Source organism: Scylla paramamosain, chromosome 31, assembly GCF_035594125.1.
Source record: "Scylla paramamosain isolate STU-SP2022 chromosome 31, ASM3559412v1, whole genome shotgun sequence".
Taxonomy (NCBI): domain Eukaryota; kingdom Metazoa; phylum Arthropoda; class Malacostraca; order Decapoda; family Portunidae; genus Scylla; species Scylla paramamosain.
In genome coordinates, this window is record NC_087181.1 from 17,726,500 (window position 1) to 17,745,549 (window position 19,050).

General features: G+C 41.5%; 2 protein-coding genes across 6 annotated transcripts in view; one reads left to right on the plus strand and one right to left on the minus strand.

Annotated features, from left to right (window-relative positions):
• Positions 1-8,150, minus strand: part of LOC135088775 (cilia- and flagella-associated protein 43-like) — a 17,248-nt gene extending 9,098 nt beyond the window's left edge. The window contains exons 1-11 of the mRNA XM_063983786.1: positions 7,385-8,150; positions 5,705-5,820; positions 4,995-5,109; positions 4,550-4,641; positions 3,775-4,135; positions 3,427-3,543; positions 3,061-3,246; positions 2,474-2,668; positions 1,796-1,942; positions 1,038-1,208; positions 1-7 (exon numbers count right to left, since the gene is read on the minus strand). The exon at positions 1-7 is cut by the window's left edge and continues 172 nt beyond it. Of these exons, the coding sequence (XP_063839856.1) occupies positions 1-7; positions 1,038-1,208; positions 1,796-1,942; positions 2,474-2,668; positions 3,061-3,246; positions 3,427-3,543; positions 3,775-4,135; positions 4,550-4,641; positions 4,995-5,109; positions 5,705-5,820; positions 7,385-7,489 (1,612 nt within the window). The 5' untranslated portion in view covers positions 7,490-8,150. The remainder of the gene's footprint in view (positions 8-1,037; positions 1,209-1,795; positions 1,943-2,473; positions 2,669-3,060; positions 3,247-3,426; positions 3,544-3,774; positions 4,136-4,549; positions 4,642-4,994; positions 5,110-5,704; positions 5,821-7,384) is intronic.
• Positions 1-19,050, plus strand: part of LOC135088773 (uncharacterized) — a 28,367-nt gene that overhangs the window by 562 nt on the left and 8,755 nt on the right. Inside the window, exons 2-11 of one of the 5 annotated variants that reach the window (XM_063983782.1) lie at positions 1-46; positions 1,823-1,995; positions 2,480-2,678; positions 10,459-13,256; positions 13,858-14,001; positions 14,462-14,585; positions 15,245-15,393; positions 16,058-16,238; positions 16,975-17,184; positions 18,385-18,518. The exon at positions 1-46 is cut by the window's left edge and continues 89 nt beyond it. In XM_063983782.1, the coding sequence (XP_063839852.1) occupies positions 10,461-13,256; positions 13,858-14,001; positions 14,462-14,585; positions 15,245-15,393; positions 16,058-16,238; positions 16,975-17,184; positions 18,385-18,518 (3,738 nt within the window). In that variant the 5' untranslated portion in view covers positions 1-46; positions 1,823-1,995; positions 2,480-2,678; positions 10,459-10,460. The other 4 variants (XM_063983783.1, XM_063983781.1, XM_063983785.1 and 1 more) reach the window with 4 other exon arrangements.

Consider the following 19,050-nt stretch of genomic DNA (forward strand, 5'->3'; position numbering starts at 1 on the left):
CCTCCACCTGTGAAGAGAGAAGCACCGTGACTTCTGTGGGTTTGAGGTACGTGTGTGTGTGTGTGTGTGTGTGTGTGTGTGTGTGTGTGTGTGTGTTTCTTTTTTCGTCATGCTTTAGGGATTAGTGTTTTGATTTCCTTTCTTTTTCTTTTTTCTTTTTTTGTATACGTAGTGAAGTTTTGTTTTGTGAAGTTGCATAAGTTTTGTCCGAGTGTGTTAATTTTTGTGTTATTTTCATCCATTTATTTGTGTTGCGTGTGCGATTGTCAATGAAGTTTTGGAAGTTTTGTGCTCCACTAGTGCAGACAAATACCTCTTGGTTTTGTAACTTTTGTGTTTAGTGAAGTGAGTGAAGTTTTTGCAAATTTTGTCGTCCAGTTCGAAGAAATACAATATTAAGTTTTATTTATTTACTTATTTATTTTATTCATTTATTTGTTTATTTATCTATTGTATTATACTAAAGTTGCATTGCGGTCAAGGGAGAAGAAAATGTCCCGCATACGAAGTGTATAGAAAAGGACGACCAATACAGTGCCCGAAGGATACGTGAAGGACAACTGAAGGATATGTGAAGGATACTTGAAGGAAACATAAATAGTAACTGGAAGGATGAGTGAAAAAAAAATACTTGAAGGATGCTTGAAAGGAATGTAAAGGATGACTGAAGGATCCGTGAGAGATGAAAGGCGATCGAAGGATACTTGGAAGAAATGTAAAGGATAAATGAAATATACGAGATAACTTAAAGAGCCATAAAGGATAAGTGAAGAAAAAATTAAAGATACGTAAAGAATACCAGTAAAGAATAATGGGATAACTGAAGGATCCTTGAAAGAAACAAAATAAATAAATGAAGGATACGTCAAGGATTCCTGAAAAAAAAAAAAAAAAACGTAATAGATATCTAAAGATTAACCAAAGGATGCGTAAAGCTCAAGCAGGATATGTGAAAGATAACGGCTGAAGGAAACAAAAATAACTGAAGGATACCAGAAGGATACGTGAAGGATACCGTAGAAGGACACTAGTCTCACCTGTGCCTGTTGCTGCTGGAGACCCCTGAGAGTGTCCTGCAGCTGGTCTTGGCGGACGAGGCGGCGGTGCAGGCTGGAGGTCACCACCTGGTACAGCATAAGCGCCTCGTCTGTGGCCACGCGGGAGTCCACCAGCGCCATCACCTGCCCGTCGAACTCCTGCAGCAGGCTCTGAAGGGAGAGATGCGAGAGTTACAGCAGGATGTTATATTCTTGTTATGTTCTTCTTTCGCCATTTCCTTAGAGTGAGAGGTTAAGAAAAAGAAGAAGAAAAGAATGGCGATGATAATAAGCAACAACAACAACAACAACGACAACTAGAACAATAACAAAAAGGAAATCAAGAAGAACTGTTTAGGTTCATCTTGTTATCGTTGTTGTTGTTGTTGTTGTTGTTGTTGTTGTTGTTGTTGTTGTTCTAGAATTACAAGAAATAGAAGAACAAGAACAAGGAAGATTAAATTTCTCTCCCTCACCATATTTATCATTAGGGTTATTTTGTTTAGTTCACAGTTCTATAGTGCACTTAATCCTCCCTACCCTACTTACCTTTCGTAACACTCCTTCCTTCCCTCTCCCACTTCCCTTTAACCTCTCTCTCTCTCTCTCTCTCTCTCTCTCTCTCTCTCTCTCTCTCTCTCTCTCTCTCTCTCTCTCTCTCTCTCCTATTCTCTCATTCCTCACCCATTTATCCTCATTTCTCCTATTCCTATCATTCCTCCTCCTATTCCTCCTGCTCCTCCTCTTCCTCCACTCACAGTAATAGTGGGTGTGATTCTCTCCAGCTGCAGGACAAGCGTGGTAAGGTGTGCTCGTCTCTGCCGCACCTCCTCCTCCTGCGCCGCCCGCCACTCCCGCCACGCGCGCGCCTCCGCCCACGTCCACTCCCGCTGCGACCGCTGCGCCTGAGGAACCAAGACGGAGGCACCACGAAGATTGGAAAAGAAGGTAAATAAAGGTGAGAGATAATTAAATGAAGTAGATCAATATATATGAGTAAAAAAAAAAGTTCGAATATATAAGTGAATATGTAAGTGAATGTTATTTTTAAGGTGGTTTAATTAGTTTGCGTGTTTTTTTTTCGTTGTTTTTATTGTTAGTTTTCTTTTTTTTGGTGTGTGGGTTGGTTGGTTGGTGAGAGTGCATTGTATACAACGTGCCTCTGTTCCTGCAGCCATAAGAGTAATGGCTATGATAAGAACGGTAAAGACAATAATAACAATAGCAATGATAATAACGACAACAACAGGAATAAACAAACAACATTACACACACACACACACACACACACACACACACACACACACACACACACACACACACACACACACACACACACACAAAGTAAATAACGCTAAAAATACATACAAATAAAATAAAATAACAACCTCTCTCTCTTTCTCCTCCTCCTCCTCCTCCTCCTCCTCCTCTCTCACCTCCAGAAGAGCGTGTGCCTCATCCTTGCTCCCCTGCTTCCCCGTGCCCTGCCGCGCCCCTGAGAGGAATTCCACAATGTCTCCCTCAGACGGCGTCTCGAGCCCCTGAGACTGAGAGGGCGGCAGCGAGGGGCGCGGCACTGCTGACGAAGGCGAAGGCTGATACTCCTCGTCCCAAGGCTCCTCTGACGTGATCTGGAGAGAGGTGAGAGAGAGAGAGAGAGAGAGAGAGAGAGAGAGAGAGAGAGAGAGAGAGAGAGAGACATTGTTTTTCTTTGTTTCGTTAGTTAAATGCGCTTTTCTTGTTTTATTTTGTTGTTTGTTGTTGTTGTTGTTGTTGTTGTTGTTGTTGTTGTTATATCCATCCATTTACTTTTTCAATACCTTTCTTTATTTTCTATTTCTCTCTCTCTCTCTCTCTCTCTCTTCATTCCAAGGACAGAAACATTTACTTAACATTACATAATTAAATTACTTGGCATTATACATGGAACGAAGAAGCAAAACACGCACACACACACACACACACACACACACACACACACACACACACACACACACACACACACACACACACACACACACACCTCAGAATCCTCAACTCTCAGCATCAGTTCAGGTCTTTCTTCAATCTCCCAAGAAGGTTCATAATCTCCTTTCTCTTCCTCTTCCTCTTCCTCCTGCTGTTCCTCTCTGCTGTGGGTTCTGCTCAGGCTACCCTCTCCTCCTCCTCCTCCTGCTTCTCCCTCCTCCCGAATTCTTGCTAGTTCTTCCTGATCGAGAGAAAGGAGAAGGATGAAGAAGAAAAGTAGAATAAGACGAAATGGAAATTATTTGTATGAGGGAAAAGATTAAAAAAGTATGGTATCTTATTTATTGTCAAGGTTTCAGATGATGGTAGTAGTAGTAGTAGTAGTAGTAGTAGTAGTAGTAGTAGTAGTAACAGCAAATACCTTGAGCTGAATTCTCTTCCTCGTGAGTCTTTTTATTTCTTCAATGACTTTCTCTTTCCTCTGGTGCACGTTATCGAACCTCTTGTTGAAGGACTCTCGAAGGCGCCTCGTCAGGAACTGTTCAGGTTGTCATTGTTATTATTGTTATTACTGTTGTTGTTGTTGTTTTTGTTGTTGTTGTTGTAGTGATCGTGGTGGTGGTGTTAGTGTTAGTATCAGTAGTAGTAGTAGTAGTAGTAGTAGTAGTAACGTAAAAAACCGAATAAGTAGAATTAAGTAGGAAGGGAGAGAGAAAGAGAGAGAGATAGAGAGATACAAAGACAGTCACTCACTCACTCACTCACTCACCGTCAACAAAATCAGCTGTTTCTCCACTCGGCCCCTACAAGTCAACTCTCCCTGGGGATACAAAAGCCTTCTGTACTCATCCTCCCCAAGAACAGGCTCCCCATCCTCCTCTTCCTCCTCCTCCTCTTCCTCCCCCTCCCCATCTTGCACCTCCTCCACCTCCTCGCGTGCTGGTGTCTTGAAATCCCCTTTGTCTAGATCCAGGAGCCCTTTGACCGCGCCCTCACCCATCAAGGACCTGGAGGTGGTGTTGGAGGGTGTCTTGCCCTCTCCAGGTATAAGGGTTTTCCTCCATACACCAGCTTTCATTGCTATGTTGCTCAGTGTCTCCATGTTCTTCGACGCCTCCACCTCTCGTAGTCTGTAGGGGGAAGGGAGGGGTGTCAGGGGACATAAGGGAAAGAAAGGGGTGTCTGGGAATGTAAGGGTACGAAGTGTCAGGGTATTGTAAAGGTGGGTGGTGTAGGATTTCTTGTTCAATCTGGATTTTTTTTTTTTGTGGTGTGGTTGATTTGTATCGTATTTTATTTATTTATTTATTATTTATTTCATTTATTTATTTTTTTTTGTGTGTGTGGTGTGGGTGATGAGGAGTGTGTGTTGTTGTGGTGGCATTGTTACTGAGATTAATAGACTGATTTCGTAACTACTATTACTACTACCATTAATTTACAACCATTACCTTTACAACGTTCTATTTATTAATTAATTTATTTATTTTTACCATCATTCGTGTGTGTGTGTGAGTGTGTGTGTCTGTGTGTGTGCGCCTCACCTGGTGCTCACAACTTCTAGCACAGCTGGCCACGTGCCCGGTGCCGGTGCTGCTATTGGGTAGTTCCTCACTTTGACGTCGCTGCAGATACACTGAAAGTAGTAGTAGTAGTAGTAGTAGTAGTTGTTGTTATTGTTGTTGTTGTTGTGGTGGTGGTGGTGGTGCTGATAGTAGTAGTAGTAGTAGTAGTAGCATCAGCAGCAGCAACAGCAGTAAAAGTGATCATAATACTCACTAATAAATAATAATAGTAATAATAATAATAATAATAATAATAATAATAATAATGATAATAATAAAATTCAACAGGAAAACTAATAACAACGTTGCCCATTGAATAACCACCATCCTTTCAAAACATCACATCAAAGAAAACGGAGAAACCAGAGAGAGAGAGAGAGAGAGAGAGAGAGAGAGAGAGAGAGAGAGAGCGCCACACACTTACCGATAGAGATCTAGCTTTGACGATCATTGAGTCCCAGGCCGCTTCCTTCAAGTAGTGGCATTGTAGTAACTTCTCAAGCCTGCTCCTCTCCACGCCTCGCACCACACTCAGCTCCCTGTAGTAGTAGTTGTAGTAGTAGTAGTAGTAGTAGTAGTAGTTGTTGTTGTTGTTGTAGTAGTAGTAGTGAAGTTTTCTCATTTATGCTTCTTGTTATAATTCATTCGTATATTATTATTGTAGTTCTCGTCTTTATTTCTAATGTTATGTTTTTACATTGATGTGGAATACCAAACATTCTCTCTCTCTCTCTCTCTCTCTCTCTCTCTCTCTCTCTCTCTCTCTCTCTCTCTCTCTCTCTCTCTCTCTCTCTCAGAAGAAGAAGAAGAAGAAGAAGAAGAATATGCCACGTGTGGATTCACGAAGTTTTTTGCTGCTTCCTTCATGATTCTCTCTCTCTCTCTCTCTCTCTCTCTCTCTCTCTCTCTCTCTCTCTCTCTCTCTCTCTCTCTCTCTCTCTCTCTCAGAAGAATGACACATGTAGATTCGCTATTTTTTTTTTATCACATATTTGTCTTATTTATCTATTTTCATCATATTTATTTTATTGTTGCCTTATGACTACCAGACTACTCCCCCCTCTTCCATCTCTCTCTCTCTCTCTCTCTCTCTCTCTCTCTCTCTCTCTCTCTCTCTCTCTCTCTCTCTCTCACATGGTCACCAGCTTATCTTGGAGCGCTGCCAGTCGCCGTGGGTTGAGCGTAAACTCCGTCACGGGCAGCTGCTGGGTGTGGTCTAGGGCGCTGTTCTCCCCCAGCAGCGCCTCCAGCTGTGGGGGGCACGAGCGCTGGCTGGGGTGACGTGGGCTTTCGAGGGCGTCAAGGGTGGGAGCTCAAGGAGTGTCAAGGGTGGGAGTTTAAGGGTGTCGAGGGTGATGTGGGTTTCCAAGAATTATGTGGGTTTTGAAAGGTGATGTGGGTTCTCAAGGATGATGTGGGTTTTCAAGGGTGATATGTGGGTTTTCAAGGGTGTCAAGGGTGATAAGGGTAATAGTTTTTAGGTGAAATATGTGTTATCAATGAAAAATGCATGTAATCTCAAACATTTCCTTGCTTATTTATTTTAAACTCATTAATAGGCTGTAGATAAAGTTATTTGTTTTTTTAAGGGTGTTTTCATAATTCTAGTGATGGTTCAGAGAGAGAGAGAGAGAGAGAGAGAGAGAGAGAGAGAGAGAGAGAGAGAGAGAGAGAGAGAGAACTATCTTTGTGACCTTTAAAATATCTTGATAAGAGAACTAATCTTTTTAGAAGACCACAAAAGCGACAGACGGAATCTCAATGATTTATTTTTGCTAATGGTGCATAATCTTTGACTAAGAATATAAAAAAAAATGAAAATTCCTGATAACTTTCACTAAATTAAAATAAGAAAAAAAAAACTACGCAGAAATGTTTATAATTACTTCTTTTTCACTACTGGTGCCGTGTTTAGCAATGCATAGAATGACGGAAAAAAAAAACTTTGATAATCCTGATAACTTTCAGTAGAATCTATCAAAATACGTAAAAAAAAAAAAAAAATAAAATAAATAAATAAATAAAATACGCGGGAATATTTGAGATTTTTTATTGTTTTCTGTACTCATGTAGAAGAATTGTTAAAATATTACTACAATTATGAAAACACCTTTGAGAATCCTTACAACTTTCACAAGAACATATTAAAATACGTGAAGGAATAAGAGGAAATGTTGAGAATCCTTATAACTTCCACTACAGCCTATTTCTATACGTGAAGGAATAAGAAAAGTTTAAAAAATACGGTTCTTCGTTAAGTTCAGATGGGATAGACAGACAGAAACTTAAATTTACTTAAAATTAAATATAAACAGTATGAAATTTACGCAAAAAAAAAAAAAAAGGCGGAATCGAAAAATGAAAAAAAAATGTATATAGTTTAATGAAGAAAATTAACGACAGAAAACTAGAAAATGGAAAAAAAAAGATAGCTATTGATCTCTTTCCTTATTTCTTCTCTTTCTTTTCCTCCTCCTCCTTTTCCTCCCAAAACCATTAAGGAAAAAATAGTTAATGATTTCTTTCCCTTACGTATTTTTCCTCTTCCTTCTTCTTCCTCTCCCAAAACTATTTCTCTTCTTTCGTATTATCTTTTATCTTCATTATTCTTTCTTCGTGTGTGTGTGTGTGTGTGTGTGTGTGTGTGTGTGTGTGTGTGTGTGTGTGTGTATGCTTCCGTATCCACATTCTTAACGGACTCATCATCCACGAAAACATGAATGAACCTTAAGCCAAACTCTCTCTCTCTCTCTCTCTCTCTCTCTCTCTCTCTCTCTCTCTCTCTCTCTCTCTCTCTCTCTCTCTCTCTCTCACCTGGCCACAGAGTCGGTCCACATCTGTTTTTAGCTCCTGGTGGGGGGAAAGCGGTCCTTCCCCCTCCCCTTCCCCCTCCCTCTGCCCCTGCTCCTCGTTCACCATGCCTCCGCTCAGCTGTGCACGGGGCAAGGGAAAGGAAATGCCCCGGGATGCTGGAAAATGGGTAGTATAGGCCAATTAGGCTGTTAGAAGCAATTAGATAGGTATGGTAATGTTTGATAATGGGTATAGTAGTTAGTTGTGATAAATAGAATAGTGGTAATGATTTTGATGGTGAATTTGTGTGATGGTGGTGGTGGTGATGGTGATGATGGTAGTAGTAGTAGTAGTAATAGTAGTAATATAATTTGTTTATGCAATAGTCAGTCATTCAGTCAACTAGTCAGTCAATCAGTCAGTCAGTCAGTCAGCAAGCCAGTCGGTGAGTCAGTCTGCCACTCAAACATTCACTCGGTAGGTCAGTCAGTCGATCAGTCACTTTCAGTTAGTCACTCACTCACATAAAAATTAAATCTTATACCGTTGTTATCTTATCTCTAAATAATATAACGGCCACTACTGTTATTTTTCAAGCTTACTACAACGCAGCCTAATCCTCTGTACCTCAATATTCTCTTCCTGTGGCCTTCCTTGGTTAGTATATATAGAAAAGTACGATGTTTGGTTTTGTTTGGGCTTGACCGGATGCTCTCTTGCACGCACGCACGCACTACCACCACCATCACCACCACTACAATCCGAGTGTTGTCATGGTTACGGCTTCCCGGCGGCTCTCTCTCTCTCTCTCTCTCTCTCTCTCTCTCTCTCTCTCTCTCTCTCTCTCTCTCTCTCTCTCTCTCTCTCTCTCTCTCTCTCTCTCTCTCTCTCTCTCTCTCTCTCTCTCTCCTTAACGATATATATATATATATATATATATATATATATATATATATATATATATATTCATATTTACACAGGATTGAGTCAAATTCATAATATTCCTTCAAATAATACTGAATTATTATGTTTTCTTTACATTTTTTTTCTACCGTACCTACGTATTACAATGCTTTCACACACACACACACACACACACACACACACACACACACCTTTCGCCAGTTATGTATTTCCGTGATCTACGCCTTGCTTTATTTGGAAAACTGTATTTCTGCACATGCCTATCTTCTCTCCTCTTGTCAGGTTTCTTGCGGTGGCCTCTTAACCTGCAGTGTTTCCTGGCTGACACAATTCTGTATTTCTTTCTTTTTTTATTCATTTTTTTTCGTATATATCAACTATATTTCCTGCTTACTGTCTTTCTTCTTCTGTGTTTGTGTGTGTGTGTGTGTGTGTGTGTGTTATGGATTTTCATGACTCATTCTTCACCAAGGTTTCACAACGTAAGGAAAGACATTGGATTCCATTATTGTTTAATCTTCCATTAATGATGACTATCCAGAAAGGTGTTATAGGTGCAAAAGAAGGCTTAAAACTACCCAGCACTCATTATACATTGTAACTGCACACACGTGAACTTAAAACACACTTCCGTGTCACTGTTTCCAAGGAAGAGTTTGTTGCCAAGACCGAGACCGAGACTAAAGGGTTTCGCAATATAAAGCAAGAGAAAATGTTGCTCTATATGGTGTAATCTCATCGTTGTTTTATAATAACTGTTCAGAAAGGTGGTTTATAGAAAGAGTCGTTACATTGACACTCCTGGATGACTCTGATTTTCTTGATATACTTCATTACTAGTCCTCGCGTAACTTGCTGGCGATAAGTGAGAAATAGGTACGTGCTTTTATTTTATGATATGCTGGGTAAATAATTAATGCATAGTGGCGTTAATAACAAATCTTAACATTAAAACAAATATAGGTTTTGCCTTTATATAAATATATCAACTCGGTTTGATTCTATAAAATTCACACATGAGTATTCAAGGAATAACATAAAAAAATATTTCAATATTTATGGACGTAAAAGTGAATACTTGTAATGGGAAATCATGTATAAATGCATTGCTAAAAAGGGATCAGCTGTATAAGGAGAGCGGTGCGAACCAGACCGAGACCCAGTCCAGCACCACCATAACAGTTGTGTTTATAGAAGAAGGGAGTGCACGTGTTTGCCTACTCTGTACTAATTCATTATTTTCTATCCACAGAGACTGGTGAGAACCCTGGTACCTGTAGTATTACATAGGATTCGACTTGGTGTGCGTGTTGAGAGTGGAAGAGGAGGGTGGTAGCACGTGTTGAGGAGGGAAATAGGGTGTCCTTATGGATGTCTGGTGTTGGAGAAGGTCATCTTTGTGAGGTCACCTGGAGAAGGACTTGTTGACCTCATCCTTATCACTTCGGGACTGCTGGGGCGTGAGGTGTGGACGTGGTACTTGTCTCTAGCTGTCAGATGTGGGGGATTATCTCGTCTCGGGGGGAAAGACGCGAGCCACAAACGGATGCAGATGCGAATGTTTACTTTGTCACGGATGCGAGTGCGGGAGTGCCTGCTGCGGCTTGATAACAGACATGGGTAGTGGTGTGTGTTGTGTTAAATGCGCGCCTCTAATGCTATAGTGGTGGCCGTGATGTGGTGAGTGTGGCGGACAAAGCAAGGTGTGGTTAGAACTGTCATCGTTAGTGTGTATCAGTGTATGTCACCACGGTGGTCTTAGGCATGGTAGTGTGTGCATGACTGATGACTGGTGTCCATCATGCAGAGTTTTGTGAAGTGAATGGCAGCGTTTGGGAAGCAGTTTACTCGCCAGCTAAACTTTTCTATTTTTGCTTTGTTTCGATATGGATGCATTTTACTTAATTTAATTTTTAATATTTTATTTTTATTTATTTTTTTTTATTTTTATTTATTTTTTCTTTCAGGTGACATCTGACGAAGCTGTAATCTGCTAAATCTCATTGTTTTCCAGTGTTGATCATAGACCATTTTGCATTGTTTGGTGTTAGTTATATGTCATTATGTTTTTCTCACTCATTGTTATTTCACAACAGGTTATGAGGTGTGTTGACAGGTGATGTGATGCTGACAGCTGAGGTGATGTAGTAATGGCAGCCTTCCCTCCCCAGGAATGAAGGCCTGGCTGGGGGCAGCGGCGGCGGTGTCTGGCGTGGGGACGCTGGTGTACCTGCTGGCACGGTCAGGCCGGCGGCGAGACACTGGCCATCCTGGCACAGCCTCGGGGACACACACTGGCCATAAAGCCACCAGTGAGGGCAGCGGTGTGTCCAGGGGCCTTCAGGATACAGGCTTTGAGAAGGACAGCTCCCATGACCACCTCAATGGCCACCTGCCCGGCATGGGTGTCACCAGGGAGGTTGTGAAGCAGAGTGCTACTGATCCTGCTGAACAAAATTCACATGAAAATCTTTTGTTATCCACAGACACTTGCACGAGAGAATTGGCTCTCAATGTTGCTGAAAATAATGCAGAATGTGTGTCTGTGGCACAGAACAAGGTTGACACAGAAGCAAGCTCATGTGTGGAGAGTGAAGAGACAACAAAGGAAGTCAGAGTGACAGAAGCTGTGACAGAAAAAACAAGTGACAGTGTTCCCTTGCAACACCCTCAGGAGCAAAACAGTGGTGTGACGGATCAACAAAAAGACACAGAGACTCAACAAAAAGATGCAGAGACTCGAGAGGACAGAGCTGATGATGTGGTGTTGCCCTGTACTGATGTAGAAGAAAGTAACACTGTTGCTTCTGGTGAGACTGAATTGACTAATGTCACTACATCAGCTGATGAAACCATATGTAGTGATACAAATATTACAACCTTATCAGGAACTACTTGTCACTCTGAGCTCACAGAAACTACTGTCAGAGAGGTATCAGACACACAGCCAAATAAAGCTTCCTGTGCCAGTGCTGAATCAGAAAGCTCTCCCACTGCACCTCAACCTGTGGTGGAGGAATTGTCACAGTGCTTGATTGTGGAGCCTCAGTGTGATCCCTCGTGTCATGAACACATGCTTGACACCTGCTGTGCATCAAGCCCCCAGGTCTCCACACTGCCTCCCTCAGAGACCACTGAGGCGTCCCTGACTGAAACTGAAGGAGCAATACCAGAGACTAATTTCCCAGCGCTGCAGCAATACACTCTTGTGCTGAAATCTGAAGAAGATATTTGTATTTCAGGGAAGCACATACATGACTCCTCTCCTACTGACCAGCCTACTGAAGCACCTGCTGGTTGGCCTAAGGAAACTGCTGAAGCAAACAAGGAAGAGCATGTTATAACTGTAGAAGGGAGCAAGGAACTGAACTTGTCCACTGAAGTGAACAAGAAAGACCCTGTTACAACTGCAGAAAGGAATGAGAAAGATCCTGTTACAACTGCAGAAGTGAACAAGGAAGACCCTGTTACAACTGCAGAAGGGAACGAGAAAGACCCTGTTACTACTACAGAAGGGAACGAGAAAGACCCTGTTACAACTGCAGAAGGGAACGAGAAAGAGCCTGTTACAACTACTGAAGTGAACAAAAAAGAACCTGTTACAACTGCTGAAGTGAACAAGGAAGACCCTGTTACAACTGCAGAAGGGAATGAGAAAGACCCTGTTACAACTATAGAAGGGAACGAAGAAGACCCTGTTACAACTGCTGAAGTGAACAGGGAAGAGCCTGTTACAACGGCCGAAATAAACAAAGAAGACCCCGTTACAACTGCAGAAGTGAACAAGGAAGACCCTGTTACAACTGCAGAAGGGAATGAGAAAGACCCTGTTACAACTATAGAAGGGAACAAAGAAGACCCTGTTACAACTGCTGAAGTGAACAAGGAAGACCCTGTTATAACTACAGAAGTGAACAAGGAAGATCCTGTTACTTGTACTGTGGTCACTGAGCAGACAGATGTAGTGGACCTTAACCAGCCTTCAGTGAATCCATGTACACCCATTGAGGAGAAGTGTACCTTGAAGGAGAGTGTATTAGTGTCTTGTGAAGGTATTGGTGATGAGAGGAAAGAGATTGGTGCTAATTCAGAGGCAGCAGCAGGGGAAACTAATAACACAGTGGGCAGTACACCTCAGAAACCCAGCAGGAAAGTGGAATGCTCAGTAGAGACTCAGATTATAGTAACACCAGCTCAGGGAGAAGGATTAACAGACAGTAAGGAAGAAGAAAACCAAAACCAAGACAGTGTTACCAAGCAAGAGGGAGAAACTGAGAAGAAAGTGCAGGATAGCAGTAAGGAGGACAAGCAGGAGAAACTGGAACAAAGTGGCGACAAAGTTAACTTGAAGCAAGAGCAGGACACCAGTAAGCGAGATAAAGTAACCAAGGAGGAAGTAGTAACCACAGAGCAGGAAAAGAGCAATACTAAGGAAAAAATAACAAGGAAAGAGGAAGAGAACATCATTATCCAAGAAAAGACAAAGAAGCAGAAGCAGACTAGCAATGTGAAGGAAGTAGCTAAAGAACAAAAGCTCAGTAACAAGAAGCAGGAATCACCCAAGGAACAGAGACAGAGTAGCAGGAAGCAGGAAGCAGGCAAGGAACAGCGGCAGAGTAGCAGGAGACAGGAGGCACCCAAGGAACAGAGACAGGGCAACAGGAGGCAGGAACAGAGTGATAAGCAGGAAAAATCAAAGAAACAGGAGGAGACTGGAAGTAAAGAGGATAGAAGCGGCAGTCAAGAGAGCACAAAGAGACGGGAACAGAGTGTGGAGAAGCAAGATGTTCAGGTGTCAGATAAGAGTGTGAAAGAATTGGTGATGGAGGAGCAGATTGTGACCCTCTCCACGAAGGGCGACGGGGGCAAGAAGGGCAGCGTGAGGAGCCGCGGGGACTCTGCCTCTGCCGATCTGGACTGTGACCTTGGCTCAGAGCAGGACAACATGAACTGTGACTCCTCCAGTCTGGTGAGTGTCAAGTGAGTGAGTAATGGGTTGAGTGATGGATTAAGTGATGGATCTTGGCTGTTGTAATTAGTAATTGGTTTATTTGATGTCATTGGTGGATATTATGTGATGTAGTCATTGGTGTTGTTGAAGTTACGAGGTGCATACTGATAACATGCATTCATTTTTGTCTTTGTTACATGCTAACTTATTTTTACTGTACTAGGTTTAGAAACATGCATAGTACATACATACACAGTTACTTACATGTTACTTACCTAGTTCAACTCCATTCCCACAAAAATTTTGAGCAAGAGGAATGTAAAAGCATATGTTTTTGGCATAAGTTGATTTACTAGAAGTGAACATGTGTGGGTTTGGTAATCTCAGTGTTTGGTGAGGGAGATGGGGAGGCTGTTTTGCATGGTGGCTCGTGTGGGAGGCACGGTGGTGAGGGGCAGCAATCCTGTGGCTGAAAATGTTTCAAGGGAGGAGTATCAGAACAACTTCAGAATTCAGAGGAACTCCAATTTGTGCTCTATTTACTAACTCTTTTTAGAAACATCAGATTGGCAGTTTATTATTATTTTTTTCATCCTTGGTTGTCTTTCTGTATGCATAGAAAATGTGTACTATGTCACCACAGAAGTCAATGGACAGTGGGCAGGGAAGCAGTGAGATTGAACCAGAGACTCTGTTTGGCCCAGCAAACTTCCCCGTCTCAAATCAAGAACAGTACATCTTTTACGACTTTGAGATTCCACAGGTGAGTGACACATGGCACAATTAACCTTTTGATTGCTGGTGAAGGAATGACACTTGCTGCTTCATTTGAGGAACCCTTGATGACTTTATGGAGTAAAAAATAAAACTATGAAGTGTGTGTGTGTGTGTGTGTGTGTGTGTGTGTGTGTGTGTGTGTGTGTGTGTGTGTGTGTGTGGCAAGTGTGAGGACAAAAGTAACTAGCATATTTTTAGCTTTATTTTGTCTTGGGTGCTGGTGGGACAAAAATAACTTAGGTATTCTTAACTTTATCTTGTGTCTTAGATGGAAAGAGGAAAATATATTTGATGTTTTTAGTTTTATCTTGTGTCTCAGATGATGACAGGACAAAAATAACTGGAATGCTTTCACCTCTGTCTTGTGTTTGACATGTTGGCAGGACAAAAATATCTTGGCTTTAATCATCTTGTGTATGTCAGATTAATCATCTTGTGTGTGTCAGATGCTGGTGGGTCGTCTCATCGGGAGGAAGGGAGCATTCATCAACAAGATCAAGGCGACAACAGATGCAACTGTCATTGTTCATCCTCACAAGAACCGGAAGTTGAAGCTGTGTTCTGTTGAAGGTGAGAGAGAGAATTATAATTGGTGGTGCTGATTAATATAGTATATAAAGCTTTTTTTCATTATTATTATTATTATTATTATTATTATTATTATTATTATTATTATTAGTAGTAGTAGTAGTAGTAGTAGTAGTAGTAGTAGTAGATGTGTCTGTTTGTGGGTGCTTTACCTTGGCTGCTCTAATTGTGGAGATGTCACTCTGATATATAGACAGACTGACAAAATATATTAAGAAAATTAGTGGTTAACAGGAAAAACAAAAATGTTTAAATAATGCTTAGGAATGGGGATCATAAATTCAGGAAAATAGGAACAGTAAAAGGTAATGAAGATGCATAACATGCACTTGGATATTAACATTTCTTAAATACAGAAAACAAGTTGGTAGTAAAAGCATCAGTGTAAATGAATAATGCATGCTCTTTTGTTTACATATTTCTGTTCTTTACTTGATTTTCAGACTTATAATGTTTTTCATATCAAATTAGCCTGCACTTCTAAATTTATGCATATTGTTTGCACACACACACACACACACACACACACACACACACACACACACACACACACACACACACACACACACACACACACACACACACACACACACACACACACACACACACATAGCTTGCAGTGATTCATTTCTCCCCCTCAGGCACCAAGCATCAAGTGAATGCGGCGCTGGAGATGATCCGTAAACACTTCCCGGAGAGCCAGTACCCGGACATCACGTTGCAGCAGGTGTCCAGCCAGCCACAGGCACAGCCACAGGTGCAGCCGCAGGTCAACGCGCAGAGCATGCAGGTGGGTGCTCTGCTTGGCTGCCTGGAGATGAGTATGCAAAGACCTGTGTGAATCTGTATGTTTGTGTGTTATACTTTTTGGATTATCCTCTTTTTTGGCATCTGTGGAATTTTTATTTTACTTTTGCCTTGGCCAGAACCAGTCCACATAAAAGAAAAAGAAAACGCAATAAAAGAAGTGTGGAGTCAGGAGGGTTGTATGTTGTATGTGATGCAGAAATGAGTGCAGGTGACTGGTGGGTAGGAGATACATACCCAGGTGAATGATAAAAGTGGGAAAGATGAGGAGGCTTCAGAGGGGGGATATTAAGGACAGACCACGAACATTACGGCAGGAAATGGTGGGATATTGACTAACGAGGATCCTGTTGGAAGAAAGTTGAGGAGCTTTTTGAGGAATTAATGAATGCTTTAGAGGTTGGGGTGCCTGTGGTTGCTGATGTGTACTTGCATGTTCGCATCGCACCAGTGAATTCAGCTCCAGTGTCATCTTTTATTTTGTAGACTCCGGTTTTTTGGTGTGTGTGTGTGTGTGTGTGTGTGTGTGTGTGTGTGTGTGTGTGTTTGTGTTTGTGTTACTTTTATTTGAACTACTGGCACAATACTGAAAGCTCAGTCACCCAGATACAAAAGACAGCTTTTCACTTTATATATATTTTGTGCAGATTGAGTTAACAGCTGGTGTGGTGGTGGAGGTGCGGGTGAGTGCGGTGGTGAGTGGCGGTGAGCTGTGGGTGCAGCAGCCCCTGCATCCCTCCTACTCTGCCCTCCATCGCCTGCAGACCTGCATGAACCTCAATTATGGGGACGGCTCCAACACGCCACCCCTGCCCGGCCCCATCAGTGGTGAGTGGCTGGCGGTGCATGGACTGCTGGGAGTGTCATGTCATGAATGAAAGCTGTGTGGACACTTTAGGGACTGGCACCTGAGTGGGCATTTTTTTTATATAAATTTTGTTGCCCTTGGCCAGTACTCCTCTTGCATTAAAAAGTAGCATGTGATTGGTGCTTAGCTGATGTGGTAGTGTGATGAGACGTGTTGTTAAGAATGTCTTCATGTGTCTATATTTTGAAATGCTTTGGGCTTTTATAAGGACTATTTTTCAAAGGTCCTAGAGATGATTTGTCAGATTTTCTGTTGCTTTTATTTGTTCATGTTGAAAAATTCTTGTTAAATTATTCCTATAATCATGAAAGCCTTCATGAAGATCCCATTAAGACCCATTACATGCCTGATGCAAGGTAGCAGTGACCATGATAAGGCACTGGCAGTCCCCAGTGCCCTGATGGTGACTGAAATACAGACCCTCATGGCATCAGTGTGAGTAGTTCGGACTTTGACATGTCTGGACTGGTGGAGATGAGGCACAGAAACATTTGAGAATGCTGTCCTTGTGTAATTGTCTCATTGATTACCTGTTTTATTTGCAGTAATCTCCTTGTAAATAATTATCAAAGTATTTCCTGCAGCAATAACATCATGTCTTGTATCCATCACAGTCATTCCCTGCACACTGCTCTTCCTGTTGTCATGCCACAGTGCTGTATGGCACCTCTGCATCTCACTGTCTTGTCCCCACAGACGGCACAGTGTGCGTGGCGCACATCAATGACCACTGGATGCGCTGTCAGGTGCTCAGCTCCATCAACGCCATGTCTGTCGTGCTGCTGCTGGATATCGGTGGCACGGTCACAGTTCCGTCCTCCTCCCTGAGGCAGATCCGATACGACTACATGACACTGCCATTCCAGGCCAGCCAGTGCTTCCTCCATGGGGTGCAGCCAGTCTCAGGTGTGTGGCCCCTGCACTCATTGTACTTACCTCTGCTTTGCACCATTGATTTTATTTTGAAACTTGTGTGTAATAATAAACGGTTTATTATTGTGTGTGTGTGTTAATTCATGTATGAGTATACTGTGTGTCATCCGCTTCTCTTCATATTCGCTCATTCTTCACAGGGGATGCCAACCTTACATATATTTTAATTTTTAGATGATTTCTTCATTTTTTTATAAGCAAGGCCAAGGGCCAAGGACAACAAAAATTTGTATAAAAAAAGGCCCACTTAATACTTGAACTTGACAGAGGGATCTAGTTATTTGAATTTTTATATTATCTTCATTACTTTGAAGGATAGATTCTAAACTATCTATACTCTGTACATATAATACATAATGTTTATGCAGTAATTATTGAGATTTATAAAGTAAAATTTGGTAGTGAATTAAGTTAGAGAAATGGAAGATATTTTATTTTTATGTTTCCAGTGTCAAAATGTTTCATCATTCATATAAAACATCATGATTACTTATTTTTCTCATCATTTATATAAATTAACTTGGAGTTATCACTCAGAAAAGTAGCTCTTGACACATGAGATGAGGTAAGATAATATTTTAATTAAATTCCAAGAGTAGCCATATTTTAGTTCCTGAATGAGAGGTGTTGTGTGACGCAACATTCATTTAAAATGTTCTCTTATCTTGCCATGAGTGTCAGTGTTTTTAATCACAATTGTGGAGGTTCACATTCCACTCATTGAGGAAGGCAGATGATATATTTTGTGCTTGCAAATATTTATTATGATAGAAAGCCAGTGATACAAATTTGTATGGTGATAAAGAAGTCAGTCAGTAACATGAGGCACAAGCTTATGCTACATTTGTAAGAAAGATCAGACAACTACTAATCAAATACATAAAGTTATATGAGTTTTAGAGAGATCACAAACAGATGTGTTGACATTACTCACATTATCCATAACCAGTTAAGGAAAGCATCAGGAAACCAACAGGCCAAAACAAGACTGTCCCTATAGAGCACATACATTCCTGTGACCACCTGTAATCCATATCTATGAATTTGCATAATGTTACAATAAACCTCCCTACTGACTGCACTAACCTTATACATGACAAGTGTTTGACCAGACTTACACAAAGCAGGAGCAGTGGCAACATGATGGAGGTGACATGTCCTCTTGTGCTTCAGGTGACATGTGGAGTGATGCCGCCTCTGCAGCGATGGAGGAGTGGGCGAGTGGAGTGATCCTGTTTGCGGTGGTGGTGTCCTATACTGAAGATTATGTTCCCTTGATAAACCTTTACCGGCGGGACCAGGATCAAGTGAGTGCATGAGAACACAAGGAAGGGAAGCTGCAAGAAGCCATCAGGCTGATATGTGGCAGTCCCTTTATAAAACATGCCTACCTATTTCCACACATCCTCATTTGTGAATTTGTTTAATCTTATTCAAAGCTCCCTTATGAGTTGGCTCTAACAACCTGATTACTGAGTCTTTTCCATTCATTTACCACTCTGAGAACCAGCTTGTTCCTATCTCTTTTTTTAACTAATTTTATCATGCTTGAACTCATTATTTCTTGTCCTTTCCTGATTGATGACCCTGAGAATTTTGATTGTCTCCCTTGTACAATGGACCAGGCTAGGAGACACCAATCTAGATCTTGAGGACTGTGATGGGATTAATGCTGATAGTGAAATGAAGTCATAGGCTCTGATTCCAGGGTTATGTATATGCTTTTATGCTTGATTTTTAGGTGTACTGTATGTATATTCCAAAATGTTTTATGAAGATTGTTGGATGTGGGGGATAAGGTGAAAAGTTGATAAGTTTTGAAAGTGAGATAGACAAGAG